The sequence below is a fragment of the Heterodontus francisci genome, chromosome 25 (assembly GCF_036365525.1).
Source record: "Heterodontus francisci isolate sHetFra1 chromosome 25, sHetFra1.hap1, whole genome shotgun sequence".
NCBI classification, from domain to species: Eukaryota; Metazoa; Chordata; class Chondrichthyes; order Heterodontiformes; family Heterodontidae; genus Heterodontus; species Heterodontus francisci.
The window spans coordinates 67,310,588-67,333,325 of NC_090395.1; the positions used below are offsets into that span (position 1 = coordinate 67,310,588).

The following is a 22,738-nucleotide window of genomic DNA, read 5'->3' on the forward strand; positions in this document are numbered from 1 at the left end:
TTTGTACCACGCAAATTAATGAAGTTAACTATGCAAAAGAGATGAAAAGATCGGATTAATGTTGCACTTTGTTCCTTTGTAACCTGGTTCTGAAGCAACACAGAGGTTAATTATCCAGTTTTATGTCCCATGGGTTTAGAATCTTTATACTTCAACAACATATTTGAAGAAAATGTTCAAAAGGATAACAGTCTCAGTAATTAGAATGAGATGTGATATTTAGCAGTGATGCCACAGTGGTTGAATAGTCTGACACGCTTAAGGATCCGATTTTAATCGCTCATCATCAGCAGTCGTGCCTCCGGCTGCCTAAACCCTAAGCTCTGGAATTCCTCCCTGAATCTCTCTCTCTCTGTCCTCCCCTAAAGACACTTAAGGTCTACCTGGTCAATATTTAACCCTCAATCAACATCTACAGCAGATTATCCAGTCATTATCACATTGTGGAGACTTGCTGGGAATGGAGGCGGGGCTGAAAAACAGCAGGCCCAATTTAAACCCACCACGGCAGACATTTCAGTGATTTATTTGCTGGAATAAGCATGGAGCAGGAGAGACAGAGGGCAGGGTCTACCTCTTGATTTGTGGATGTTGACCTGGAGATCCTCCTTGAGGCAATTGTTATGTTTACGCCAGGTTGCTGGATATATTATGTATATCTGATTTATCTCAGAGCAATGCAGATATCACACTCGTATTAAATCACCAGCTTGTTTATTTACAGCACATTAAACTACATTAGTTCTTACACGATCTCAGTACATGTCTCCGCATAGCAGCCAGTGTGTTTTCTGTCCAAGATCCAAGCTGTGTGTTTTCGTTTCACTTTTACCTCTTCAGCTCCAGTCATAGGCTTAAGCAGTCAAACACAGTGAACACAGATAAGTGGACAGAGTAATACAATCAAACTCTGCAGCAGTGAGCGAGAGGATGGAGGTCCTCTTCCCACAATGTGGCAGGAGAAGGCCACCCTCTGAGATCAAGCGGGCCTGGATCAAGGTGGTGGACACAGCGAGCAGGAGGAATGTGATCCACAGGAACTGGGTCCACTGCAGGAAAAGATTCAATGGCCTTATTTATTCTGGCAAGGTGAGTGCAACGCCAGACCCTCAGGACACATCTCTGGATATTCAATCCACAGCAGACACACCAGCTGAGAAGCCCTAAAAACATAAGAAATAGGAGCAGGACTAGGCCATTCAGCCCTTCGAGCCTGCTCCGCCATTCAATAAGATCATGGCTGGTCTGATTAAGGCCTCAGCTGGCCCCTCGTAATCCTCGACTCCCTTGTAGATCAAAAATCTGTCTAACTCAGCCTTGAATATATTCAGTGACCCAGCCTCCACTGCTCCCTGAGGAAGAGAATTCCAAAGGTTAACGACCCTCTGAGAGAAGAAATTCCTCCGCATCGGTCTTAAATGGGAGACCCCTTATTTTGAAACTGTACCCCTAGTTCTAGATTACCCCATGAGGGTCAGTATCCACCCTATCATGCCCCCTCAGAATCTTAAATGTTGCAATAAGATCACCTCTCAGTTTTCTAAACTCCAATGAGTATAGGGCCAACCTACTCAACCTTTCCTCATAAGACAAATCCTTCATCCCAGGAATCAACCTACTGAGTCGAAGGGCACATGCGGCTCCTGAACATGGGAGGAGTGTGTGCCCGGGCCACCTAATGATCCCTCAGCAAGGCTCAGAGCTGTAGTGTTGCTGAGGACCCGCCAGCACTGATACATAGAGCTTCATATGTTTACAAGCCTTTGGCACTGGCAATAAAGGCCAGCAGTACCTTATTTCTCATTTTGTTTCCTTGAAATGCCTGCAAAAGGGCTCAGAAGGGAAGAGGGGTTCCATTCCTGCATGTCACCACCACAATGGAAGAGGAAGCCATGGATATGGCCAGGGTCACTGGTGAAGAGCCAGTCTGAGAAGGCAAGATGGTGGAGAGGGTGAACAGACTGCAAAGTATACATTCAGGGGGTGCATTGAACACCAGCCTGTCTGACAGCATGCTAAAGACAGAGCTGCATTGGGAAGCCTCAGCACTGCAGAGGCTTCTACTCTCCAAGGTTAGTTCTCATGATCTCTTCTCATCTCCCTCACAGGTGCTGACGCGAGGCGCAAAGGTCGATTCCAGCACCAGGCCAAGTGCTGCCGGAGCAGAGCTTACAAATGCACTCTCCACCAGCGCAGATACAGTCACTTCAGTGGCTCCTTGTGCGTGATTATATAGGGTGATACTGCGTGATGAGCATGTCACGACTGTCACCTCCTCCTGCACAGAGGCAGAGGCAGCTGTGAGAAGTCCCCCTCGGAGGATGGAGACAGCCACAGCCCTGCTCAGCCGGACACAGATGCAGGACCTCGGGTGTGAGAGGAAAGGAGGCTCTACTTAGACCAGCAGCAACAGATGTGCTCCAACATGTCGGAGTTCCCAGAGGCAGAGCTGGGTCATGGCCTGAGAATGGAGGGACCCATCTAGCTCATGAGTGCCACCATGGCTTAGAGCTTTGAGTTCCTCCATTGAGAGAGAGAGTCCCTCTTCGATGCCCTCCTGATGCCTGGGGCTCTGCCCTTCCTGCAGAGGATGTTGCTCATCACCACTGGACCTGAAATCTGAGAGTCATGCTCTCATTGCCAGCTGCCGCCTTCCTTGTGCTCAGGTGGCCTCCCAATTGTGTTTGGAAGCCTTGCCCTGCCTCCGTGATGCCACCAGGTTGACAACCGCCCCTGTGTTGCCTGAGCGCTTACTGACCACCCTCCCCACAACCTGTGCTGACCCGATGGCACCTGTGTGCCAATGGCTGAGTCCCCCTCTGCACCATTCTCCCTTTAATGGGAGCCACCTCATTCCCTGGGGTGGCCATGATTGGCTCCCAACTGTGTATCCATCTCCATGCACCTGGTCTGCCCCAGACCCAGCATGTAGCCTGTGCATCCCCGCCAAAATCTGAAAATGGCCCTCAATGAGCCCTTAATGAGCTCTTTAACAAGCTTAATTGTTATTGCCGTATCAGGCGAGTTCTCGGGGCTCCCAGCCCCCACCCTGATGAGAATTGGCGGGAACAGCGATGGGAAACCAGAATGCTGGCTGGCACCAGTATTTTTAATCCCCTGCCTGCCCCTCCATTCCCACCCCTGATGAGACTTAAAAATCCAGCCCCAAAGCTCTGGAGTCGGACTATTAAGCCAGGTCCTTCTGACCCAGAGGCGAAAGTTCTATGGATAACAGATTAAACCTGTTGTTACTCTGGATCTCACTGAACAGTTTATGCAGCATCCGGGAGACACTGTATTCAAACAGAGATAGGAAGAATTTGACATGTTTATAGAAATGGTCAATGAATCTAATGTTGATAAAGGGAACATACAAGTTAATACAAGTGCAGAAGGCACGCAACCAAAGAGTATGGCTGGCATCCAACTGGAAGTGTTCTAAAGTGTGTGACATCTCTCCTTCAGGTATCTCTCAGCTAACACATAATGCTCAAATTGTGTGACCAGACTTGCTGCTGTTCAATAATCTTTCAGGACACGATAGAGCACGAATGAGAAATTGAGTCAAAGAAACAGAAAATGAACTGGTCTCAGTTTTTTAGCTTTGTTTTGTCACCGAAAGAAAACAAAGGACAGGGTGATACATGTCTAGGAATTGGGCATTGTGCTCCACAGAGTGAACTACAACTGTGTGTAAGAGGTGAATTGTTTGCCTTTACGGTAGGTCATCTTACCGAGTCTTGGGGCATGATTTTCCCTTTGGCTTGGGACCCCGACGCCAGGGTCAAATGGGGGTCAGAACCCTGCACCATGGTGGAAACAATCACTTGGCAATTAGTGGCCAGAGGGTGTGCTGGCCATCCAATTAAGGAGGTGGGCAGGCTCTTGAAGCTGGAGGGCCAAGAGGAGGTTAATAGTCCAACTCCAGAGATTTGGGGTGGGAACGGAGGGCAGACAGGGGATTAAAAATACTGGTGCCGGCCGTTGCTGTTCCTGGCACTGGCAATTCTCATTAGGGTGAGGGCTGGAAGCCCCGAGAACTCGGCCGATACAGCAACAACAATTAAGCTGGTTAAAGAGCTCATTAAGGGCTCGTTGAGGGCCATGTTCAAAATTTGACAAAAAGGGAGGTGTGTGATTGGACAGAGGGCCGAAGAGATAAACTGACAAGGAGGTCATGGGGCAAAGGAAGGGAGGAAAACCTTATTACACAGCAAGTGGTTAGGATCTAGAATGAGAGAATAGTGGAGACAGATTCAATGGTGGCTTTCAAAATGGAACTTGATACTGAATGGAACTGAAGGGAAAAGTTTGTAGAGCTACGAGAAAGCGGCAGAGAAGTCGGAGCAGCTAAACTGCACTGGCAGGGAGCTGGCATGAGCTCAATGGGCCAAATAGCCTTCTTCTGTGCTGTAACCAATCTGTGATTCTATTTTAGGAAGGATGTGAAGGTCCTTGGGAGTGTCCAGAGGAGATTTACGAGAATGATTCCATGGATAAGAGATTTTAGCTACAAGGTTAGGTTGGAGAAGCTGGGGTTGTTCTCCTTGGAGCAAAGGAGATTGAGGGAAGATTTGACAGAGGTGTATAAGACTATGACAGGTTTAGATAAAGGTGGACAAAGAAAAGCTGTTCCCATTAGTTGATTGTACAAGGACTAGGGGACACAGACTGAAGGTTTTGGGCAAGAGATGCAATGGGAATGTGAGGAAGAACTTTTATTATGCAACAGATGGTAAAGATCTGTAACTCACTGCCAATGAGGGTGGTGGAAGTGGAGACAATGAATAATTTCAAAAGGAAACTGGATGGCCATTTGAGGGAAATTAACTTGCAGGGCGACAGGGATAGAGTGGGGAATGGGACTGACTGTATTGCTCTACAGAGAGCCAGCATGGACTCGATGGGCTGAATGGCCTGTGTCCGTGCTGCATGGCTAGTCTAGAAATGAACAGATATGGAAAAAGCAGCTTAGAGATGGCCTTTTTTAAGTCTTTAAAATCGCAAAATTAAGCTGAATTGCAGAGAGATATTCAGTATTAATGGCAGCAAGGAAACATGGAATCAGATTAAGTGAACACGGAGTTAAAATACTTCACACAAAGGCGCTGAATAGCATAACTCAAACTGTCGGTATTTGAAGAACATTTGATGATTTTCTTTTAAGCAGTCAGGGTATTGAATAGTGAGAGAGATAGAACGGGACATAAAAATTGTAAACCTGGGAGACTAGACCAATGGTCTTTTCGATCTTATACAGAAAATTGGGAGATATTATGGAGGAGGACAGCAGACGGGGTTAAGTGTGTCCATCAGTGACCGCTGTCTGCTGGAGATGGTTCCATTGTCCCAAGAACATTTTTCATTCATTCATTCATTGCCCATCCCCAGCTGGCCCAAGGAGCTGGCGGACTGCGTTCTTCTTGAAACACTGGTTGTGATTTGGATACAAGTGAGTGGCTTGCTTGGCCATTTCAGAGGGCAGTTAAGAGTCAACCACATTGCTGTGGGTCTGGAGTCACATATAGGCCAGACCGGGTAAGGACGGCAGATTTCCTTTCCCATAAAAGGACATGAGTGAACCAATTGGGTCTTTAACAACAATCCAGCAGCTTCACGGACATTTTCGCTGATCTCAATTTTTTATTTTGCAGATCGTTTAAACTGAATTCAAATTCTCAAAACAGCCATGGTGAAACTTGAACACTCACTCTCTGGATTATTAGTCCAGGCTTCTGAATCAATCACAAGTTCAGCATCATAACCATTACACCAGCACACACAGTTGGTAGCACTCTCACCTCTGAGTCAGAAGGGCAAGGGTTCAGGTCTGACTCCAGCAGCGCTTCATCTAGGCTGGCAGAGTCCAGTACTGAAGGGAGTGCTGCACTGTCGGAAGTGCCGTCTTTTGGATGAGATGTTAAACCGAGACCCCATCTGCCCTCTCAGGTGGATATAGAAGATCCTATGGCACTATTTTGAAGAAGAGCAGGGATCCTAGTCCTTAGTCAATATTTATCCATCAATAAACATCTCTAAAAAAAACAGATTATCCGGTGCTGTTTATGGGAACTTGCTGTGCGCAAAGTGGCTGCCATGTTTCCTACATTACAACCGTGCAAAGTACTTTATTGGCTGTACAGTTGTTTGGGATGCTGGAGCCAGACGTTGTGAAAGGCGCTAAATAAATGGAAGTCTTTATTTCTCTTTGGTATCGAGGCCGAATTTCCCAGGCTTTTCTCTTTCTTTTGTTCCTCCCCCACCCTCTCAAGTGTTGACATTACCAACCACTGGAGGAGGATGATGCACAAGACTGCACTCCATAACGCTGAAGTGAGCCTGTTTGAACTTTCCTTTCATATGATTACAAAGTGACAATAATACATGTATGCACTTATCCCTCCAAATCCTCAACAATACCCGATGCAATCACACAGTGCAAACAAAATTTTCAGCGAGGGTTGTTGTGATCTGGAATGCGCTGCCTGAAAGGGCGGTGGAGGCAGATTCAGTAATAACTTTCAAAAGGCAATTGAATATGTTCTTGAAGAGGAAAAATTTGCAGGGCTCTGGGGAAAGTGCAGGGGCGGGGTAGGACTAACTGGATAGCTCTTTCCAAGAGCCAGCACAGGTACGATGGGCCGAATGGCCTCCTTCTGTGTGCTGTATGATTCCAAGAGTGAAAAGAACTCGCAGACTGTTTTCAGCACAAGCCTCCGTTCGTCAATATCGAATTTATAAGTGTCCTGGGAAAAAGAAACCAGGGGTTTGTGCAATAATCAACATTTTCCCACCAGCAATGAGCCCACAAATGGCTGCAGGCAGCAACTGTACCAGTCAGAAACTGAAAGGTCACCCAGCCAGCAATTGTGTTGTTTCAGCTGCTTTGCGAATAAAGATAGCTGTCATCAGCAATTCCCCGAGACTGATGGAATGAGCATCTGTAGAAGTGAACAGGCCCTGCTTAGAAAAGCCACAATTTCAGGGTAGTGGAGATGACTGAACACACATTCATTGCATGGAACTTCTTCCTCAAATTTCACGAGGTGCTTTTAATGCAAATATACTCACAGCAATGCACAGCCCTGAATGCAGTTCGCAGCATTGCCCCCAGGAGCAGTACTGAGTGGAGCCCAGATGTGGCAAAACTCACGATCTCACGCTCGTATATCCGACTAACCCTGAACCACAAAAACCATCTGGTTATCACACCAGATCCCTGGTGCTTAAGGTTCTTGGAAGTTGAGTACAAAGTCCGGGACTACAGAAAGAATGTTCACGTTGCAGTCCCTGTTGGGCTTTGTACAGCCTGCACATCCTTCTACAATACTACACCCAACTTCCTGCCACCCAGATTTCTCCAGAGCCTGCATGGAGCAATGGCAGGGAAGATGTAGAGATACAAGAAGAAGAAGCACAAAGTCTAGACTGACTTTCCAATGCAGTCCTGAGGGACTGTTGCACCATCTTTCGGATGAGATGTTAAATTGAGGCCCTGTCTGCTCTATCAGGTGGATGACACTGTTTCGAAGAAGAGGGGAGGGATCTCTCCCCAGTTTCCTGGCAAATATTTATCCCTCAACCATTGTCACTTACAAAGATTATCTGTCCATTATCACATGGCTGTTTGTGGGAGCTTCCTGTGCACAGATTGGCTGCCTCGTTTCCTACATTACAACACAACATTTCAAAAATTGGTTGTAAATGCTTTGGGATGTCCTGATGTCGTGAAAGGTGCAAAATAAAATTTCTTCCTTCTCTATTTTTTTAAAAAAATACATTGCAATAACCGAGACCTGAAGCTAGAGTTTAGATTTCAGACAGACAGTAACCCTCATTCATGCCTTCGTTACCTCTAGACTTGACTCTTCTGATCCACTCTTGGCTGGTCTCCCACATTCTACCCTCCATAAACCTGATGTCATCCAAAGCTCTGCTGCCCGTGTCTTAATTCGCACCAAGTCCTGTTCCCCTATCACCCCTGTGCTCGCTGACCTACATTGGCTCCCGGTCAAGCAGCATCTTAATTTTAAAACTCTCATCCTTATTTTCAAATCCCTCCATGGCCTTACCCCTCCCTATCACTGTAATCTCCTCCAGCCCCACAACCCTCCGAGATATCGGCACTCCTCTAATTCTGGCCTCTTGTGCATTCCTGTTTTTAGTTGTTCCACCATTGGTGGCTGTACCTTCAGCTGCCTGGCCTGAAGCTCTAGAATTCCCTAACTCGAACCTCTCCGCCTCTCTCTCTCTCCTCCTTTAAGACGCTGCTAAGATCAATCATTTTGGCCAAGATTTTAGTCACCTCTGCTAAAGTCTACTTCTTTGGCTCAATGTCACTTTTTATCTGATAATACTCCTCTGAACTGACTTAGGGCATTTTATCACATTAAATGCTCTTGATCATAGAATAGAATCATAGGATGGTTACAGCACAGAAGGTGGCCATTCGGCCAGTCGGGTCCGTGCTAGCTCTCTGTAACAGCAACGCGTCCCACTTCCCTGCCTTTTTTCCTGTAACCCTGTAAATCTCTCTCTTCAGTTGCTTATCCATTTCCCTTTTGAAAGCCACAATGGAATCTGTCTCCACCACACTCTCAGGCAGTGCATTCCGGATCCTAACCACTCGCTGCATATAATAGTTTTTTCTCATGTGGCCATTGGTTCTTTTGCCAATCACCTTAAATTGGTGTCCTCTGGTTCTCAACCCTTCCACCAATGGGAATAGTTTCTCTCTATCTACTCTGCCCAGACCCCTCATAATTTTGATATAAATGCTAGTTATTGTTGTTGTACAGTTTAACGAGAGGACACAGATTTAAGGTGATTGGCAAAAGAACCAGAGGAGACATGAGGAAACATTTTTTTTTTACACAGGGAGTTGTTGTGATCTGGAATACACTGCCTGAAAGGGCAGTGGAAGCAGATTCAATAGCAACTTTCAAAAGAGAACTGGATAATTATCTGAAGAAAAAATTTTGGTAGGGCTACGGGGTAAAGGCGGGGGAGTGGGACTAGGTGAGCTGCTCTTGCAGAGGGCCGGCACGGACACAATGGGCTGGATGGCCTCCTACTGTGCAGTAACCAGTCTCTGATTCTATAACTTTAGCACGGTGGGTGTAAATGCACCCCAGGTTCAATCGGTTTTCACCTTTACTGCAAATTGGCTTCAGCATTTCTGATTCACAAAACATACAACCTCAACACTGAATCTGAAACCTTGATGAAATATAAAACATACGAATGAATCTGCTGTGGCCATAGACTGGGGGAGTCAATACAGGGATAACGTCACCAGGGCACAGAGAGATAAACCATTTCCTCTTTACAGTCACTTATTTTTATGCAATTTGATAATATCCATGTGTATTAATAATCCCACATCCACACACACTTCCTGAATTTTGAAGGCCCACATCTATAATTGAAATTGAATATGTAAATTTGTCAAACTCATCAGTGAATTTATAATGATAAAATTAATAGGAAATTTACATGATTGCAACACATACATCTTACACACACACACGTAATCTTTACCTCCAGCATAAGACATAATGATCCTAGATTTGATGAAAGATCATTGACCTGAAATGTTAACTGTGTTTCTCTCGGATGCTGCCTGAGTTTTAAAAAGTTTTATATTATATGAAATGATCCGGGTGCTTGTCTAATGAGGATACTCAGAGTTAGGGTACTGAGGTGGACCTGGGGGGGAGAAAGACAAGACAGGGGACAAGGCAAGCCCAGACCTTGTGGAAACAACAGGGAAAGTAAGTATCAGTGTCAAATGGAGCCGAGACGGAGGTAAAAAAAATTAAATGCATGAGACAGGCACCTACAGGAATGGATTAACTCCTGGTCAAGGAACAGGAAAAAAAACAATTAAAAGTTCTGTACTAGCTTTGGCTGTCATGAGTCTTTACAGTCGTATCACTGCTCCCAACAACTAGAGCTCTGGCTCAGTTAGAAGCACGGTTGCCTCTGAGTCAAAAGGTGTTAGCACAAAAATCAAGGTACTGAGGGAGTGCTGTCTTTCGGGTAAGATGCTAAACCGAGGACCTGCCTACCTGCCTTCTCAGGTGGATGCAAAAGATCCTGTGGCATGATTTCGAAGAAGGGCAGGGGAGTTATCCTTGGTGTTCTGGCTAATATATATTCTTAAACGAATATCACTCAACAGATCATCTGGTCATTGTCACATTGCTGTTTGTGGGAGCTTGCTGTGCACAAATTGGCCGCCACGTTTCCTACATTACAACACTTCAGATGTTCATTGGTGGTAAAGTGCTTTAGGACAGCGTGAGGTTGTAAAAGGCACTATACAAACGCAAGTCTTTTTCTGTTGCACTCTTAACTTGGATTAATTTAGGGGAGTTTAATGAAGCAACAGCACACTCTGGTGATGGAGAGATATTACTACAGAAAAATCCTAACATGGAGGAAAAAAAGACAAGCAATGAAATACTTTTGAAATGTAGAGGAAACGCAGCAGCTGATTTGCACTCAGCAGGACCAAGGACCAGCTCTGGTTGACCTAACAGATAACAGATCTATAGTACAGTAGAACTGCGTAGCACATAGGGAACCTCCTTACCATCTGGATGATCTCACCCTCAGGAGCACAACCCCCTCCCTGTGAGGAGGAGGCTCAGTGAAATGGCCGTTCTACATTTGAACCCAGCTCTGAACCAGCAATTAGCCCTCCCCAGGGAGGCTCAACCGAGAGAATTCCTGAACTAAAGCCAGATCCAACTTGAGATCATTTATTCACCAAATACTGCCACTGGTTCTCATACAAAACTCAGCTGTCCCTATCCTAGATCAGATCAAGTACCCCACTCATTCATCACTCCTGGCTTCCCAACCTATGTTCTGCTCCCGATCCGGCTCCTTCAATTGCAGCCTCTTACTCATCCCCGATTTTCATCACTCCAGCATTAACAGCCATGTCTAGGTCCTAACTTCTGGATTACCCTCCCTATACCTCTCCGCCTAGCTACCTCTCGTTCCTCCTTTAAAACACTCCCTAAAACCCATCTCTTCAACCAAGCTTTGGTCACCTACCCAAATTTTTTTTAAATTCATTCATGGGATGTGGTCGTCGCTGGCTAGGCCATCATTTATTGCCCATCCCTAATTGCCCTTGAGAAGGTGGTGTTGAGCTGCCTTCTTGAACTGCTGCAGTCCATGTGAGGTAGGTTCACCCACAGTGCTGTTAGGGAGGGAGTTCCAGGATTTTGACCCAGCGACAATGAAGGAACGGTGATATAGTTCCAAGTCAGGATGGTGTGTGACTTGGAGGGGAACTTGCAGGCAGTGGTGTTCCCATGTATTTGCTGCCCTTGTCCTTCTAATTGGTAGAGGTCGTGGGTTTGGAAGGTGCTGTCTAAGGAGCCTTGGTGCGTTGCTGCAGTGCATCTTGTAGATGGTACACACTGCTGCCACTGTGCGTCGGTGGTGGAGGGAGTGAATGTTTGTAGATGGGGTGCCAATCAAGCAGGCTGCTTTGTCCTGGATGGTGCTGAGCTTCTTGAGTGTTGTTGGAGCTGCACCCATCCAGGCAAGTGGAGAATATTCCATCACACTCCTGACTTGTGCCTTGTAGATGGTGGATAGGCTTTGGGGAGTCAGGAGGTGAGTTACTTACCGCAGGATTCCTAACCTCTGACCTGCTCTTGTAGCCACGGTATTTATATGGCTACTCCAATTCAGTTTCTGGTCAATGGTAGCCCCTAGGATGTTGATAGTGGGAGATTCAGCGATGATAATGCCATCGAATGTCAAGGGGAGATGGTTAGATTTTCTCTTGTTGGAGACGGCCATTGCCTGGGACTTGTGTGGCGCGAATGTTACTTGCCACTTAACAGCCCAAGCCTGGATATTGTCCAGGTCTTGCTGCATCTCATGTGGTTTGGTGTCAAGTTTTGTCTGATAACGTTCCTGTGAAATGCCTCGGGACATTTATACCATGATAAATTGTTATGCGTTTGATCATCTAGTGTATAAAACAGGGCAATGAACCAGACAATTTATATCAATGACTTAGATGAGGGGAGCGATGGCATGGTAGCTAAATTTGCAGATGATACAAAAATAGGTAGGAAAGTATGTTGTGAAGAGGACATAAGAAGGTTGCAGACCAATATAGATAGGTTGAGTGAGTGGGCAAAAATCTGGCAGATGGAGTATAATGTTGGAAAATGTGAAGTTGTTCACTTTGGCAGGAAGAATAAAAAAGCAGAGTATTACTTCAATGGAGAAAGACTGGAGAACTCTGAGGTGCAGAGGGATCTAGGTGTTTTAGTGCATGAGTCACAAAAGGTTAGTATGCAGGTACAGCAAGAAATAAAGAAGGCTAATGGAATGCTATCTTTTATTACGAGATGAATTGAAAATAAAAGTAAGCATGTTATGCTTCAGTTATACAGGGCATTGTGAGACTACAAAATCGAATACCGTGTGCAGGTTTGGTCTCCTTATTTAAGGAAGGATGTAAATGCGTTGGGAGGCGGTTCAGAGGAGGTTTACTAGATTGATAGCTGGAATGAGCGGGTTGACTTATGAGGAAAGGTTGGACAGACTGGGCTTGTTTTCACTGCAGTTTAGAAGAGTGAGAGGAGACTTGATTGAAGTTGATAAGATCCTGAACGGTCTTCACAGGGTGAATGTGGAAAGGATGTTTCCTCTTGTGGGTGAGTCCAGAACTAGGGGGCACTGTTTTAAAATTAGGGTTCGCTCTTTTAGGACAGAGACGAGGAGAAATTATTTTCTCAGAGGGTTTTGTGCCTTCGGAACTCTGCCTCAGAAGGTGGTGGAGGCGGGGTCACTGAATATTTTTAAGGCGGGGTTAGATTAGATTAGATTAGAGATACAGCACTGAAACAGGCCCTTCGGCCCACCGAGTCTGTGCCGAACATCAACCACCCATTTATACTAATCCTACACTAATCCCATATTCCTACCAAACATCCCCACCTGTCCCTATATTTCCCTACCACCTACCTATACTAGTGACAATTTATAATGGCCAATTTACCTATCAACCTGCAAGTCTTTTGGCTTGTGGGAGGAAACCAGAGCACCCGGAGAAAACCCACGCAGACAGGCAAGGGAATCAAAGGTTATCAGGGGTAGATGGGAGTGTGGAATTCGAGGCACAAACAGATCATCCATGATCTTATTGAAGGGCAGAGCAGGCTCGAGGGGCCGAATGGCCTACTTCTGCTCCTAATTCGTATGTTTGTATTCACTTAGTTCAATAATACAGCTACTCTTTAGGAAATAAAACAAAAATAGAGAACATTCTACAGTTCCCTGATATTCTGTAACAAACTCTCCTCCATTCTCGCAATTTTACAAAAAAATGTTTTCTGTAAAAGTTTATCTTTTTCCTACAGATCACTGAACTTTATTTGATTTGCTGGCAATGATGGAAGTGAAATACAGGTATCCAGATTCATGTTTTCAACCTTTGATGCAGAAAATTAGCCACGTTTGAATAACTTCCTGGCTTGCAAATGGAGAATTCCCTGATGCAAAAATACACCTCTTTGAATAATTATGTTAGTTTGAAGCTGCTGTGCATCTTATTCTGAATGCCCAGTTCAGGTTCAGTTACATTGCAAGAAATAGTTGCACCATAGTTCAATAAAAAATCTACCAGACAACAGGAAAGAACTTGGATTAACTTGCACTCAGTAGCTACAATAACAATTTACTGTCCTAACACTCTTTTCTGCATCAGGATGTGAAGGCGTTAGAGAGGGTGCAGAAAAGATTCACGAGAATGGTTCCAGGGATGAGGAATTTCAGTTATGAAGATAGATTGGAGAAGTTGGGATTGTTTTCCATGGAGAAGAGAAGGCTGAGAGGTGATTTGATAGAGGTATTCAAAATCATGAGGGGTCTGGACAAAGTAGATAGAGAGAAACTGTTCCCACTCGTGAAAGGATCGAGAACGAGAGGGCACAGATTTAAAGTAATTGGTAAACGAAGAAAAAGTGACACGAGCAAAAACTTTTTCACGCAGCGAGTGGTTAAGGTGTGGAATGCACAGCCTGAGAACGTGGTGAAGGCAGGTTCAATTGAAGCATGCAAAAGGGAATTAGAATGTTGTATGAAAAGGAAAAATGTGCAGGGTTGCAGGAGAAGGTGGGGGAGTGGCACTAGGTGAAATGCTCATTCAGAGAGCTGGTGCAGACACGTTGGGCCGAATGGCCTCCTTCTGCGCTGTAACAATTCTGTGATTCATGGTATTCTTTAAACCAGCAGCTTTATTATTCCACAACAGAATAAACTGGGCTGGTGCCAGTCGACATAGGAGCCTGTCTCTACAGGCCCTGTACAGACAGGCCACCTCCCTCTCCCAGTAACAAGATTACAGCTCTAGACTCACTTTATCCAGGTACAGCTTACAACCACAACTCTCCACATATCATCATGGCCTCTCAAATGTGTAAAAACAAACAAAGGAAATAGGGGCAGGAGTCGGCCATACAGCCCCTCGAGTCTGCTCCGCCACTCAATAAGATCTTCCACCTCAACTGCACTTGCCTGCCCTATCTCTATATACCTTGATTCCCTTAGAATCCAAAAATCTATTGATCTCAGGTTTCATCATACTTACTGACTGAGTATCCACAGCTCTCCGGGGTAGAGAATTCCAAAGATTCACAACCCTCTGAGTGAAGAACTATTTCATTTCAGTCCTAACCTCTGAGACTGTGTTCTCCTAGTTCAGTTTAGTTTAGAGATACAGCACTGAAACAGGCTCTTCGGCCCACCGAGTCTGTGCCGACCAACAACCACCCATTTATACTAATCCTGCCGTGAAACAGGGCTGTGTTCTCGCACCTACACTGTTTGGGATTTTCTTCTCCCTGCTGCTCTCACATGCATTCAAGTCTTCAGAAGAAGTTATTTTCCTCCACGCAAGATCAGGTGGCAGGTTGTTCAACCTTGCCCGTCTAAGAGCGAAGACCAAAGTACGGAAAGTCCTCATCAGGGAACTCCTCTTTGCTGACGATGCTGCATTAACATCTGAAGAGTGTCTGCAGAATCTCATCGACAGGCTTGCGGCTGCCTGCAACGAATTTGGCCTAACCATCAGCCTCAAGCAAACGAACATCATGGGACAGGACGTCAGAAATGCTCCATCCATCAATATCGGCGACCACGCTCTGGAAGTGGTTCAAGAGTTCACCTACCTAGGCTCAACTATCACCAGTAACCTGTCTCTCGATGCAGAAATCAACAAGCGCATGGGAAAGGCTTCCACTGCTATGTCCAGACTGGCCAAGAGAGTGTGGGAAAATGGCGCACTGACACGGAACACAAAAGTCCACGTGTATCAAGCCTGTGTCCTCAGTACCTTGCTCTACGGCAGCGAGGCCTGGACAACGTATGTCAGCCAAGAGCGACGTCTCAATTCATTCCATCTTCGCTGCCTCCGGAGAATACTTGGTATCAGGTGGCAGGACCGTATCTCCAACACAGAAGTCCTCGAGGCAGCCAACCTCCCCAGCTTATGCACCCTACTGAGCCAGCGGCGCTTGAGATGGCTTGGCCATGTGAGCTGCATGGAAGATGGCAGGATCCCCAAGGACACATTGTACAGCGAGCTCGCCACTGGTATCAGACCCACCAGCCGTCCATGTCTCCGCTTTAAAGACGTCTGCAAATGCGACATGAAGTCCTGTGACATTGATCACAAGTTGTGGGAGTCAGTTGACAGCGATCGTCAGAGCTGGCGGGCAGCCATAAAGGTGGAGCTAAAGTGTGGCAAGTCGAAGAGACTTAGCAGTTGGCAGGAAAAAAGACAGAAGCGCAAGGGAAGAGCCAACTGCGAAAGAGCCCTGACAACCAATTTTATCTGCAACACCTGTGGAAGAGTCTATCACTCTAGTATTGGCCTTTATAGCCACTCCAGGCGCTGCTCCACAAACCACAGACCACCTGCAGGCACTTACCCATTGTCTCCCGAGTCAAGGAGGCCAAAGAAGAAGACATTAATCCCATATTCCCTACCTCACATTCCCACCATTCTCCTACCAACACTAGGGTCAATTTATAATGGCCAATTTACCTATCAACCTGCAAGTCTTTGGCTGTGGGAGGAAACCAGAGCACCCGGCAGAAACCCACACGGTCACAGGGAGAACTTGCAAACTCCGCACAGGCAGTACCAAGAACCGAACCCGGGTCGCTGAAGCTGTGAGGCACCACTGTGCCGCCAGTATCCAGATATCTATTGATTTCTGTCTTGAACATGCTCAATGATTGGAATTCTCTGCCTCAGAGGGCTGTTCAAAGATTCACCACCTTCTGAGTGAAGAAATTCCTCCTCATCTCAGTCTTTAATGGCCTATCTACATGTTAACATGTCTGATGCCCGGTTAATTCATCACAGCACATTAAAAGAGATGGCACTGACCCCCAGATACCCCACAACAAAACGCTCCCCCAGATCTACATGCCGCTCAACAAAACCCACCCATGTTTTATTTAACGCCTTTATGAATTTTCTTCTCAGTGCTTTTCACAAAAATGTCCTGGAGATTAATCTTCAATTCTTGGAGACTGCGAGACATTCCTGGAAGCTGGACAACTCGAACACAGATCAGTATAACTCCCTCTACTTTGCAAAACCTATTCCAGCATGCTATACCAAATTCCTCAGAAATTCCCACTCTATTCTCAGAAATCTCATTTTAAAACAAATACCAAATGTCATAACTTTTTTTTAGAAAACTACCACAAAACTCCTATCTGACTAACCCCAGGAGTGAGTAATCCTTGCTGAGTTCACCATTGCTCCAATTCTGGACTCTTGCACGTTCAAGATTCTAATCACTCCACGATTGGCGGCCATGCCTTCAGCTGACGAGGCCCTCAACTCTGGAATTCACTCCCTGAACCTCAGCACCTCTCTTTCCTCCTTTAATTCATTCCTTAAAACCTACCTTTTTGACCACCAGTCTTTATGTGACTCAGTGTCAAATGTTGTTCGATAACAATTCTGTGAAGAGCCTTGGTACATTTTACTGTGTGAAAGGCACTACTTGAATGCAAGTTGTTTTTTTCATTTCCTAGATGACTTCATACCAGGTTTGTGTATCACTGTCTCTGTAGCACAAAGGTTTGACCAAACTTAGTCAGATATGTAGAACGTGACAGTCTTAGAGTCCCGTCAGTTGTAATTCAAAACACAAAATTTTTTGTTCTTCACCCATAAAGTCAAAATGCAATGGAAAGTCCTCCATAATTCAATTAAATGCACAGAACAGTCAACTGACTTGGAGTTCCTGCCACTCCCTACCCCACCCACTCCACGCCTCCACTGCCAAAATAAAGTTTATTCGGACACAGTGAACATTGTACGAGTTTATGGCCTGTGATTTGTTTGCACTGAATCAACTATTTGTTACCACCTTACTGGAAGCATCACCAGTAAGTGTGCATCACCCTCTTCAGTGTCCCAACCCCAAACAGGTCACTGATCCCGTGTGCAGAGTAACAATGATCCAACTATATTTTAAGTACCATAAAATTGCTGTATGCAGACTGTATGGCAAATTTGCTCTTGCCTTAAGGAATTTTGAAACTGTAGTTATAACAGTGTAAATTAAAATATGAATTTTATCATCCCCCACACCGCTTTTCATATAAAAACTTAATATAAAATCAATTCTCAAAAGTAGACAATACACAATTCATTCAAACATAGGAACAGAAAGTTTTATGGCACAGAAAGAGGCCATTCAGCCCATCATGTCTTTGCCAGCCGAAAAAGAGTTATGAAGTCTAATCTCACCATCCAGCTCTCGATCTGTAGCCCTGTAAGCGCATATCTAAGTATTTTTGAATGCGATGAGGGTTTCTGCCTCTACCACCCTTTCAGGCAGTGAGTTCCAAACCCCCTCCACCCTCTAAGTGAAAAAAATTCTCCTTAAATCCCCTCTAATCCTTCCACCAATTACTTTAAATCTATGCCCCCTGATTATTGACCTCTGATAAGGGAAATATGTCCTTCCTATCCACTTTATCTCAGCCCCTCACAATTTTATGCACCTCAATTAAATATTCCATCAGCCTCCTCTGTTCCAAAGAAACAATCCCAGCCTATCCAATCTTTCCTCACAGCTAAAGTTCTCCACTCCTGGCAACATCCTTGTAAATCTCCTCTGTACCCTCTCTAGTCTAATCACAGCCTTCTTGTAATGCAGTGTACACAGTATTGTCGCTGCGGTCTAACTAGTGTTTTACACAGCTCTAGCATAAACTCCCTGCTCTTATATCCTATGTCTCAGATAATAAAGGAAACTATCCCATATGCCTTCTTGACCTGTCCAGCCACCTTCAGGGATCTGTGGACATGCACTCCAAGGTCCAATTGTACTTCTCAATATCCTACCATTTATTGTGTATTCCCTTGCTTTGTTTGTCTTGTGCAAATTCACTAGCTCACACTCCTCTGGATTGAACTCTATTTGCCACTCTTCTGCCCATCTGACCAGTTCATTGGTCCTCACTATCAACCACATGGCCAATTTTCATTATCATCTGCAAACGTCTTTATCATGTCCCCTGCATTGAAGTCTAAGTCATTGATATATACCAAGAAAAGCAAGGGGCCCAGTACTGAGCCCTGTGGAACCCCACTGCAAACAGATTTCCAGTCACAAAAACACTCGTTGACCACAAGCCTGTGCTTCCTGGGCCAATTTTGGATCCAACTTGCCACTTTCCCTTGGATCCCATGAGCTTTGAAGGTACTGATCAGTCTGCCAGTGGGACCTTGTCATAAGCCTTGTTAAAATCCATGTAGACTACATCAAACAGGCTACATTATCAACCCTCCTTGTTACCTCCTCAAGGAGATATTCAGGTTCCCTCACTTATATCCAAATTAAATGGTTAACTGGGAATGGTTCTGTTGTGGCATACTAAATTATAACATTAATTTAAAAAATGTTAATTACAGGAATATCTCTCTCCCCGTCTGGTTCAGATTGCGAAATTGGCATCTTAATGTTGCATTCTATAATTAGTTTCAAAGTTTCACAACCTCCCGATGTGTCATTCTTGCTGATCTTAGTCAGTGCGTCAAGAAATGAATGCAATATAAACTAGAAATTAGCTTACAATGATTTGTATGCAAAGGCTAAAAAAATTAATATGCGATTGCTTTATCTATTTCAACAGAAACATAACCCATTAAATACATCATTTTTTTAAAGCTACTGATTAGGCAATCTAAACAAACCAATCAGTGCACAAGAGATAAGACCACATTCCACCCCATTGCCCCCTCCCCATTTTAAAATGGAAACATTTTTGACAATAACACTGGCAGCTCGGCTCCTACCAGTCCTGAGCTAAAACATCAGAGATACATGATAGCAAATCCTACCAAGTACCAGAGAGAGATAGAAACATAGGAACAGGAGTAGGCCATTCAGCCCTTCGAGCCTGTCCTGCTATTTAATTAGATCATGGCTGATCCGTATCATAACTCCATCTAGTCGCCTTGGTTTTTAAAAATTCATTCATGGGATGTGGGCATCGCTGGCAAGGCCAGCATTTATTGCCCATCGCTAATTGCCCTTGAGAAGGTGGTGGTGAGCTGCAGTCTATGTGATGCAGGTTCACCCACAGTGCTATTAGGAAGGGATTTTGACCCAGTGACAATGAAGGAACGGCAATATAGTTCCAAGTCAGGATGGTGTGTGGCTTGGAGGGGAACTTGCATGTGGTGGTGTTCCCATGCGTCAGCTGCCCTTGTCCTTCTAGGTGGTAGAGGTCACAGGTTCGGAAGGTGCTGTCGAATGAGCTTTGGCAAGTTGCTGCAGTGCATCGTGAAGATGGCAGACACTGCTGCCACTGTGTACTGGTTTTGGAGGAAGTGAAAGTTTTAAAGTAGTATATGACGTGCCAATCAAGTGGGCTGCTTTGTCCTGGATTGTGTCAAGTTTTTTGAGTGTTGTTGGAGCTGCACCCATCCAGGCATATCACACTCCTGATGTGTGCCTTGTAGATGCTTTGGGAGTCAGATGATGAGTTACTCGCCACAGAATTCCCAGCTTCTGATCTGCTTTTCTAGCCAATGTTTATATGGTTGGTCCAGTTCAGTTTTTGGTCAATGGTAACCCCGAGGATGTTGATAGTGGGGGATTCGGCAATGGTCATGCCACTGAATGTCAAGGGGAGATGGTTAGATTCTCTCTTGTTGGAGATGGTCATTGCCTGGCACTTCTGTAACCCCTAATAAGCCCACCAAAAACTAACAATTTCAGTTCTGAAGTTTTTAATTGCCCTCCCGCCTCAACAGCTTTTTGCGGGAAAGAGAGTTCCAGATTTCCGCTGTCCTTTGTGTGTGAAAAAGTGCTTCCTGACATACCCCTGAACAGCCCAGCTCTTATTTTCAGGTTATGCCCCCTTGTTCTGGATTCCCCACTGGAGAAAATGGTTTCTCTTTATCTACCCTACCAACTCCTTTAATCATTTTAAACAACTCAATTACATCACCCCTTAATCTTCTATACTCAAGGGAATAAAAGCCTAGTCTCTGCAACCTGTACTCAGAAATTAACCCTTTTTAGCCTCAATATAAATAACTAAATAAGCTCAACCAAGGACCCAGAGTCTCTGCAAAGTAAATTGGGGGATCCAATTGCAATTCTTCAAAAAAAAATGCTTGATTATATTTTAGCTGATGGATATAAAGTTAAATCCACCAAAGTCCATATGGATAATTGAGAATGAGCATGACGAGAATGATAATATATGTTATTCACTCCAAACACTTGTCCAGCTGTTTGGTTACACTGGATTGCAAATGTTTCCAAATGCATCTGAATTTGTAAAATAGTACAGCTTATATTTTAGACAGTTGTTACATTTACATCTGCAGTGAGATCTGTCAAATATTTTTCTCCTGTTTAATGATATTTTGGTGACACAAGAACTTGCCCTGGTGTGCATCAAGACTGCTGCATCCAACATGGTTCGGCTAGCATAACTCTATAAGGAACTGAGGCCCTTTAAACTGAAATCACACTCCTGAAAGGGTCAAAGAGGAAGAAAAGTTCACTGTTGAGCGCTCAATTCAGGCAGTAATGCATCTTAAATCACCTCCCAAATCCTTTGGGCAGTTCAGAGATTGTCAATCCTGACAGGTAATAGTTGAGGTACCACAATTGGCTTTAATTCCCCCAACCCAAAGTTACTATTCCCAATCCAGACCCTTCCTGGAAAATGGCCCATGCAGGGACTTCAGGATTGGTCTCAACTGTGATTCCTCCATAGTCAAATAGCCAACTGACATCCAACAGCATAGGCTGAAATGATAAAGGTGGCCAGTACCAGAGGGCAGTTGGTACTCAGCAGCAACAACAACAACTTACATTTACATAGCATCTTTAATGTAGTAAAGCATCCCAAGGTGCTTCACAGGAACATTATAAAACAAAATTAGACGCTGAGCCGCATAAGGCAACACTGGGACAGATGAACAAAAGCGTGGTCAAAGAGGTAGGTTTTAAGGAGCATCTGTAAAGGAGGAAAGAGGGGTAATGAGGAGGAGAGGTTTAGGGAGGGAATTCCAGAGCTTAGGGCCCAGACAGCTGAAGGCACGGCCACCAATAGTGGAGCGGTCAAAATTGGAGATGCTCAAGAGGCCAGAATTAGAGGAGTGCAGAGATCTCAGACGGCTGTGGGGCTGGAGGAGATTACAGGAGATAGGAAGGGGCGAGGTCACAGAGGGATTTGAAAACAAGGATGAGAATTTTTAAACTGAGGCGTTGGTGGATAGGGTCAGCGATGGTTGAATGGGACTTGGCGCGACTAAGTACATCGGGGTTTTGGGTGACCTCAAGTTTACGGAACTGCCCATCAAACCATAAACCAACAAAATGGGAATCAGCCTTTTCAAGGCAGGTAGAGAGAAAAAAAATCAAAATGACAAAACCATTAGCATCAGAATGGACAAGACTCAGGTTATGTTAAAGAATATCCACTCACTTCATGAAATATGTCGCGCCTTCAAAAGTGAAGCCTTGTTCCCACCCACGAGGTAGACCTGCAGTTCAGAAAAATATAGGTACAGAAAACACTGTAATGTAACCAACAACCAATAACCAGGTTAACACCTTGAAACCTCTCCTTCATTTCTTACCTGGTTGGTGCCTATGGCCGGTCCGAATCGCCTGTCCTGACCTGGGATGGACCCAACAAGTGGAACGGGTCAAATCACTGCAAAAAAAGTAAAATATACCCAAGAGTAAGTGTGTGTTTTATTGGGAAGAGGACGATTAAATCAGTAAAGCTACCGCAAAGACTGCTGCATCAACTTTACAGGAAACTTTTGTCCAAACTTTTATCAAATACCCAACTCTATGAAAAAGAGACGCCCGTCCCGGGTAACTCCGTAACTCCAATTTTTAGGGAGGTTTCGCATTTGGCCGGGGCTGTGGAACACTCCCCTGGTCTGTGGAACGAGGGGAATTGCCTTCTCCTTTTCCATGGGATCGCCAGGTTTTCCCGAGGTTGCTTCCTTGTTGAAGGGATGAGTGAGTGAGTCAGGATCACCGCCCTCTGAATTGCTCCCAGATCGGAAATGCGCTCCCCCTGGTTTTTGTTTCTTTTTCTGCTCCAAGTTCCTCACATTTACAGAGCAGAGCAGAGTCAAAAGAGTGAGGACAGAGAGAGAGAAGATAAATCGCACTTCAAACACAGA

General features: G+C 45.0%; 1 protein-coding gene across 5 annotated transcripts in view; it reads right to left on the reverse strand.

Moving 5' to 3' along the window:
* The window catches only part of plekha6 (pleckstrin homology domain containing, family A member 6), a 307,598-nt gene extending 285,068 nt beyond the window's left edge, over positions 1 to 22,530 (reverse strand). For all 5 annotated transcript variants that reach the window (XM_068057421.1, XM_068057422.1, XM_068057423.1 and 2 more), the window contains exons 1-3: positions 22,395 to 22,530; positions 22,178 to 22,254; positions 22,024 to 22,081 (exon numbers count right to left, since the gene is read on the reverse strand). In XM_068057421.1, coding sequence (XP_067913522.1) covers positions 22,024 to 22,081; positions 22,178 to 22,254; positions 22,395 to 22,525 — 266 coding nt within the window. In that variant the 5' untranslated portion in view covers positions 22,526 to 22,530. The remainder of the gene's footprint in view (positions 1 to 22,023; positions 22,082 to 22,177; positions 22,255 to 22,394) is intronic.
* Between the last annotated feature and the right edge of the window lie 208 nt (positions 22,531 to 22,738).